This window comes from Homarus americanus, unplaced genomic scaffold, assembly GCF_018991925.1.
Source record: "Homarus americanus isolate GMGI-L3 unplaced genomic scaffold, GMGI_Hamer_2.0 scaffold46583, whole genome shotgun sequence".
NCBI lineage: Eukaryota > Metazoa > Arthropoda > Malacostraca > Decapoda > Nephropidae > Homarus > Homarus americanus.
The window spans coordinates 320,961-329,334 of NW_024731675.1; the positions used below are offsets into that span (position 1 = coordinate 320,961).

Below are 8,374 nucleotides of genomic sequence, written 5' to 3' on the forward strand. Positions count from 1 at the left end.
ATGTGTGAGGCCCCAGTGACCAGGTGAGTGATGGAGGCCCCAGTGACCAGGTGAGTGATGTGAGGCCCCTAGTGACCAGGTGAGTGATGTGTGAGGCCCCCAGTGACCAGGTGAGTGATGTGAGGCCCCTAGTGACCAGGTGAGTGATGTGTGAGGCTCCCTAGTGACCAGGTGTGAGTGATGTGAGGCCCCCAGTGACCAGGTGAGTGATGTGAGGCCCTCAGTGACCAGGTGAGTGATGTGAGGCTCCCTAGTGACCAGGTGAGTGATGTGTGAGGCCCCAGTGACCAGGTGAGTGATGTGAGGCCCCAGTGACCAGGTGAGTGATGAGGCCCCTAGTGACCAGGTGAGTGATGTGTGAGGCCCCTAGTGACCAGGTGAGGATGGAGGCTCCCTAGTGACCAGGTGAGTGATGTGTGAGGCTCCCTAGGTGACCAGGTGAGTGATGTGTGAGGCCCCTAGTGACCAGGTGAGTGATGTGAGGCCCCTTAGTGACCAGGTGAGTGATGTGTGAGGCTCCCCTAGTGACCAGGTGAGTGATGTGTGAGGCTCCCTAGTGACCACGGTGAGTGATGTGTGAGGCTCCCTAGTGACCAGGTGTGCTGGGGGAGGCTCCCTAGTGACCAGGTGAGTGATGTGTGAGGCTCCCTAGTGACCAGGTGAGTGATGTAGGCCCCTAGTGACCAGGTGAGTGATGTGAGGCCCCCTAGTGACCAGGTGAGTGATGTGTGAGGCCCCAGTGACCAGGTGAGTGATGTGTGAGGCTCCCAGTGACCAGGTGAGTGATGTGAGGCCCCTAGTGACCAGGTGAGGATGTGTGAGGCCCCTAGTGACCAGGTGAGTGATGTGAGGCCCCTAGTGACCTGGTGAGTGATGTGAGGCCCCTAGTGACCAGGTGAGTGCTGTGAGGCTCCCTAGTGACCAGGTGAGTGATGTGTGGGCCCCTAGTGACCAGGTAGGCTGTGAGGCTCCCTAGGACCAGGTGAGTGATGTGTGAGGCTCCCTAGTGACCAGGTGAGTGATGTGTGAGGCCCCTAGTGACCAGGTGAGGATGTGAGGCTCCCTAGTGACCAGGTGAGTGATGTGGAGGCCCTGGTGACCAGGGAGTGATGTGTGAGGCTCCCTAGTGACCAGGTGAGTGATGGAGGCCCCTAGTGACCAGGTGAGTGATGTGGAGGCCCTTTAGTGACCAGGTGGAGATGAGGCCCCTAGTGACCTGGGTGAGTGATGAGGCTCCCTAGTGACCAGGTGAGTGCTGTGAGGCCCCTAGTGACCAGGTGAGTGATGTGAGGCTCCCTAGTGACCATAACTGCTGTTGTAGGGAAATAAAATCACATCACTTAAAGACCAGACACTATTTCATTTCCCTAACCTAACCTAACCTAACCTAACCTAACCTAACCTTATTGGGCCACTGTCCAGACATGTGCCATCATAATGTATATCAGTCAATTTAAATCATTTTACTGTTCATTGTTGTTTTAATTTATTAACTTGGTGCATTACTTGGTTAACAATACAGGGATTAGTTGTTGTTGTGCTGGTAAATTATGGGCCTTGTAAGTCTGGCCCTGGTGCACACATACACACTGTACACACACAACAATCTCTTCCACACATACACACACAACAATCTCTTCTACACACATACACACACAACAATCTCTTCACACACACACACACACACACACACACACACACACACACACACACACAACAATCTTCGCTCTTTTGGTTTACCTTCTAACAAATGATCATTAACATCATAATATTTGTAAAGTTGATAAATGACTTTATGTTTCAGGGTACATAGCCAATTCTGCCAAGTGTAACAGAGCATGGCACGCAAGTGTGTGGGTGTGTAGGTGTTATGAAGGCTACGTCGGTGAATTCTGCGAGTGTGAGCTTTCAGACGGGAGAGTGTTACCATTAATGAAACGAGATGTTACGACTAGCACCTCACCAAAGTGTAGCGGTCGAGGCGAGTGTATTGTAGTAGTGTGTAACAAGAACACAGATAATTCTAAGGTAAGACTGTTGGCATCGTCGTTAAGGGTAGTTTATGGTTTGGCCGTGTGTAACAAGAACACAGATAATTCTAAGGTAAGACTGTTGGCATCGTCGTTAAGGGTTTGGTGGTATGGTGGGTAAAGGCTCAAGATATAAGGCACACTTTGAGTTTCCTTTGAGTCATTAACACACATCTCAACTCTTCAGTTTCGTTGACTAAGAGACGTTCTCGGCCTTTACTAAGGAATATTCTTGAGGCTTCACTTGTTATTATATTACATTAAATATTCTTAAGTTTCTATTAACTGACACAAAATATCATGGATTATTTGACTGAATTTAATCTTCTGTACTGCTTGTTAGTTTTCTTGTAAGTGAGGTAGTTGTCTGTTACACACTGTTGACAAGTACTGGCTCTCTGTTACACACTGTTGACAAGTACTGGCTCTCTGTTACACACTGTTGACAAGTACTGGCTCTCTGTTACACACTGTTGACAAGTACTGGCTCTCTGTTACACACTGTTGACAAGTACTGGCTCTCTGTTACACACTGTTGACAAGTACTGGCTCTCTGTTACACACTGTTGACAAGTACTGGCTCTCTGTTACACACTGTTGACAAGTACTGGCTCTCTGTTACACACTGTTGACAAGTACTGGCTCTCTGTTACACACTGTGGGTCATAAATAAATTGTAATAAGTTTTATAAATATTGGTTATTCAGAGCAGAAAATATCACCATAATAATAGAGTGATAAATAATTCAACTTTAGCAAATAATTATATGGATTTTTCACAACTTATGGACGCCCACAAAATGTATCTGCAAAACTTAAAAAGAATAATAATAATGTAAATAAGATATAAAAATTATCTTAACAAATAATTAAAAATAAAATAAATGTCTCGTTTACAGATAATCTCGGGGACACATTGCCAGTGTACCAATTACGAAGGCTGCCAAGGGGCCAATAGCCTCATGTGCTCTGACCACGGGGAATGTAAATGTGATAAGTGTAACTGTGTTGAAGGCTGGACTGGTGAATTCTGTGACTGTGAGAATGCCACTCACAACTGTAGACAGACTGGTAAGTATTTATGACTTTATCAACCACTGACTGTTAATGAGTATAACTTGTTGCAGGAGTAAATTATCTCTCAAAGTTTCTTCAAAAGGAGTAGCTTGGTTTATAAGGTCACCCTCCAGTTGATGTCGCTATAGTTAAAGTTCCTCATGACAAAGTGGTTGTTAGGGTTGCTTCAGTTGAGGCTCTTAAGTTAATGAGTTACATTTAAGGGATCTGTAAATACATCCAACAATGATTAAGTCTCTCTCTCCCCTTCAGTTTCCTTTTACACCATATTGATTCTTGAAAAACATCCTCTGCCTGTACCATCACCTAGCTGGCTCTAAGGTCTTGCCTACCATATATAAACCACACGCCCATCTTCCAAGTTGCCTGAGAAAGGTTCGTAAATGAGTCGTATCTCTCTATATTGTACTCCGTCCTCCAGGTCGATTCTCCTGTTCTTGTACAACAGTTTTACAACACTACTGGAACAGGTTGATGGGTCTTGAATGAAGTCTCAAACTCTGCTTTATTATTAAGTGTTAGTGTTCGAACTGGAAGTAGTCGTCAGTTGTGGCTCTGAACTTGGTGCTGTAGTGGCTCTGAACTTGGTGCTGTAGTGGCTCTGAACTTGGTGCTGTAGTGGCTCTGAACTTGGTGCTGTAGTGGCTCTGAACTTGGTGCTGTAGTGGCTCTGATCTTCTATCCTCAGCAGCTGTGTCGTTTACCGTTTACCGTTTACCGTTTTGTGGTCAGAGATGACATTGTTTACACGGTCTGCTGCTCCTCCTGGGTGAGGGGGTGCGGGGTATCTCACTGTCCTCTGGTTCACTACTGGTGCACTTGACTCCACTACTTCCCCCTTGTATATAACCCATCCTCACCCTTCATTGTTCAAACTCATCAGTTCTTTGTGCTGTTCCCTCCACAGTACTATGTGATCTGGACTTCCATGTTATGTGGTCCCTTGCAGCCTTATTTATCGGGTTCTTAACTCTAATACACAACCTAAAAATGGTAAATCAGGAGTCAGGAAATATTGTTTATATAAATATTTATGGTTATGTAAATTAGTGTTTATTGTTTTTAATGCTGTACTGTAATAATTATAATTGTTTACTACATTTATTGATATCATTTGTCAATAATCTATAGGTCACATTTTATTTGTTTTTATTTTTTATTTCAGAAAACCAAGAAATCTGTTCAAGCCACGGCAGGTGTGGATGCAACAGGTGTGTGTGTGACGCTACCTACCTCGGCAAGTTTTGTGAGGACTGTACGGTGAGCGTGTCTCTCTTGTCTACAACATCAAGGTTATATAAATCACATAAATTATTATCTGTACAGTGTAAATAATTCTTCTTTCTTGTAAGCTTGTTCATGTTTGTCCTTCTGACATTTAACATCAGATATAACTTGTTCTTACATGTTAGATAGAGTAATGGTGTCAAGTAAGTATTGCTGTGTTGTTGACAGAACTGTTTATGGCCACTTCTGATGTGGTCGTCTGTTTCAGTCTCTTGAAGTGACAAGGAGGACCCAGTGATGTACTCTAAGCCTTAATTAAAACTACTGAATAAGTTAATATATATATATATATATATATATATATATATATATATATATATATATATATATATATATATATATAACGTGTGGATCTCTGCCATAACAGAACTGTGCAGGCAAGTGTGTGGAATACAAGTCATGTGTGCAGTGTCAGGTGTTCCAGACGGGAGAACTCTCACCGGAAGAATGCCTGACCAACTGTACAGATTTTAACTCAACTAAAGTGATATCCATTGAAGGTTTGTTTGTTTGTTTGTGGCATTTATATATTTAGGAAAAAGATAAGATGAAGTGCAAGTGAAGAACAATATTGGAATAATCAAAAGTATTTCGAGTTAATGAGATTTTGTTGAAAGTCGTGCAGAGTTTTTATAAAAGATTTAAACTTGAGGGTAACAGAGAGGTATCATGCTTGCCTCTCACTACAGCTTCCTGGGTTCAAGTCCCCAGGTGAGATGTGAGGAGGGTGTTACTAATTGAAAGAAGAAAAAGACAACTTGTTCACCTTTACCACACAGTCTTATACCTCCCAGAACATCCTCTATATATAGTTTGTGTAACTCGCTCCAAAAACTACCTTTATGATTTTATATTAGACGCTATGACACCCGATGAAGGGTTTTGACGACCCCACCGAGATAACGGGAGTCGCGGGATTCATTCTGAAATTCATCGGATCCTTCCCTAAAGATACTTTTTGTAGCGAGTGTTACCATACAGTATATCCTGTACTCACTGTATATCTATGTTTTCATTACAGATGTTGAAGGACAGTTATGTGCCTTCGCTCAAGACGATAACTGTAGATTTTTCTTCCGGTTTGCTCTCAACAGCGCTGGACTGCTGGGGGTCTGGGTACAAGAGGAACTCGAGTGTACCAACCCTGTTAGTCTGAAATGTAAGATATAACTTCATTTGTTTATAAAAAATAATCATATTTTTTAAAGTTTGTTGTTTGTGTTAGAATATTGTTTTACAGAGAGAGTGGAGACAACTGTATGATATGATGAAACCTTTTAATGTTTTACTCAGATATGACACTCACACTCCAAGATGGTCCACAGTACCTTGGTCCACAGTACAGTACCTTGGTCCACAGTACCTTGGTCCACAGTACAGTACCTTGATCCACAGTACAGTACCTTGGTCCACAGTACCAGTACCTTGATCCACATACAGTACCGGTCCACAGCACCTTGTCACAGCACCTGGTCCACAGTACACACCTTGATCCACAGTACCTGGTCACAGTACGCACCTTGATCCACAGTACAGTACCTTGGTCCACAGTACAGTACCTTGATCCACAGCACCTTGGTCCCCAGTACAGTACCTTGGTCCACAGTACCTTGGTCCACAGCACCGGATCCCAGTACAGTACCTTGGTCCACACAGTCCACAGTACAGTACTTGGTCCACAGTACAGTACCTTTCCACAGCACCTGGTCCACAGCACACCTTGGTGGTCCACAGTACAGTACCTTGGTTGGTCCACAGTACACTTTGTACCTTGGTCCACAGTACAGTACCTGATCCACAGTACAGTACCTTGGTCCACAGTACCTTGGTCTACAGTACAGTACCATGGTCCACAGTACCTTGGTCCACAGTACAGCACTTGGTCCTGATACAGTACCCAGAGTCCACAGTACAGTACCTTGGTCCACAGTACAGTACCTTGGTCCACAGTACAGTACCTTGGCCCACAATACGTACTTGATCCAAGTACAGTACCTTGGTCCACAGTACAGTACCTTGGTCCACAGTACAGTGCATTGGTCACAGTACAGTACCTTGGTCCACAGTACAGCACCTTGGCCCACACAGTACAGTACCGGTCTGATACAGTACCTTGGTCCACAGTACAGTACCTTGATCACAGTACAGTACCTTGGTCCACAGTACAGTACAGCTTGGTCCACAGTACAGTACCTTGGTCCACAATACCTTGGTCCACAGTACAGTACCTTGGTCCACAGTACAGTACCCTTGGTCCACGGTACAGTACCATGGTCCCCAGTACCTTGGTCCACAGTACAGTACCATGGTCCACAATACCTTGGTCCACAGTACCTTGGTCCACGGTACAGTACCATGGTCCGGTACCTTGTCCACAGTACAGTACCATGGTCCACAATACCTTGGTCACAGTACCTTGGTCCACAGTACAGTACCATGGTCCACAGTACCTTGGTCCTGGTACAGTACCATGGTCCACAGTACAGTACCTTGGTCCACAGTACAGTACCAGTCCACATACAGTACGCGTTACATTGTGGTCCACAGTACAGTACCATGGTCCACAATACCTTGGTCCACAGTACCATGGTCCACGGTACCATGGTCACAGTACCTTGGTCCACAGTACCTTGGTCCACAGTACAGTACCATGGTCCACAGTACCATGGTCCACAATACAGCAGTCCACAGTATGGTCCACCGTACCATATTAGGTCCACGTGCCTTGGTCCACAGTACCATGGTCCACAGTACAGTACCTGGTCCACAGTACCTTGATCATGGTACCTTGGTCCACAGTACAGTACCATGGTCCACAGTACCATGGTCCACAGTACAGTACCTTGGTCCACAGTACGCGGTCCAATTACCTTGGTCCACAGTACCATGGTCCACGAGTACAGTACCTTGGTCCACATACCTTGGTCCACAGTACCTTGGTCCAGAGTACAGTACCATGGTCCACAGTACCATGGTCCACAGTATTCATTTTCTCACACAGTACCTTGGTCACAATACCTTGGTCCACAGTACAGTACCTGGTCCACAGTACCTTAGTCCACAGTACCTTGGTCCACAGTACCTAGTCCCTGACCGCATGGTTCCTGAGTACCAGTACCATAGGTCCACACAGTACCTTGGTCCACAGTACCAGCAGTCCACAGTACGCGGTCCACAGTACCTTGGTCACAGTACAGTACCATGGTCCATGCAGCAGTCCACAGTACCTTGTCCACAGTACAGTACCATGGTCCACAGTACTGTAGTCCACAGTACAGTACCATGGTCCACAGTACAGTACCATGGTCCACAGTACAGTACCATGGTCCACAGTACAGTACCATGGTTCCACAGTACAGTACCATGGTCCACAGTACCACATGGTCCACAGTACCTTGGTCACAGTACAGTACCATGGTCCACAGTACCTTGGTCCACAGTACGCAGTCCACGGTACCTTGGTCACAGTACCTTGGTCCACAGTACCTTGGTCCACAGTACCATGGTCCACAGTACCTTGGTCCACAGTACCATGGTCCACAGTACCTTGGTCCACAGTACCTTGGTCCACAGTACCTTGGTCCTGGAGTCATAATGGTCTATAGTCACCCATTAAATTGGCATCATCTCTCCTCCTGAACCCCAAGATTCAGACTCATGAACCTGAAGCAGTGAACGGTGGTGTTCATGAGTCTCATTATGGTTCAGGATTATCAGGTGTGTGGTGACTGTAGCCAGACAACTGGCTCAACATGAACTATTATCACATATCCCGTGAAGAGTGTGACTGGTGATGTAGATGTGAGGTGAGACATGACTGGTCTCTTTCTCTCCAGACAGTTAGTTACTTCTCACAATTTATACAAGAGATAATTTCTGCATCAATTTCCATTTTTCCTTTCATGTAATTGTCACATAGAATATTTTTAATTTTTTAATTAAAGTATATGATATTTTTTGAGTATAGTATAGTATAGTGT

The 8,374-nt window shown here is 45.0% G+C and overlaps 1 protein-coding gene across 1 annotated transcript; it reads left to right on the top strand.

Annotated features, from left to right (window-relative positions):
• The first annotated feature begins 1,550 nt into the window (after positions 1-1,550).
• On the top strand, positions 1,551-5,564 carry LOC121867642 (integrin beta-1-like). The gene is made up of 6 exons (XM_042367658.1): positions 1,551-1,563; positions 1,805-2,103; positions 2,930-3,101; positions 4,273-4,367; positions 4,762-4,894; positions 5,416-5,564. Exons 1-6 carry the CDS (start codon positions 1,551-1,553, stop codon positions 5,562-5,564), a joined length of 861 nt encoding a protein of 286 aa, XP_042223592.1.
• The last annotated feature ends 2,810 nt before the right edge of the window (positions 5,565-8,374 follow it).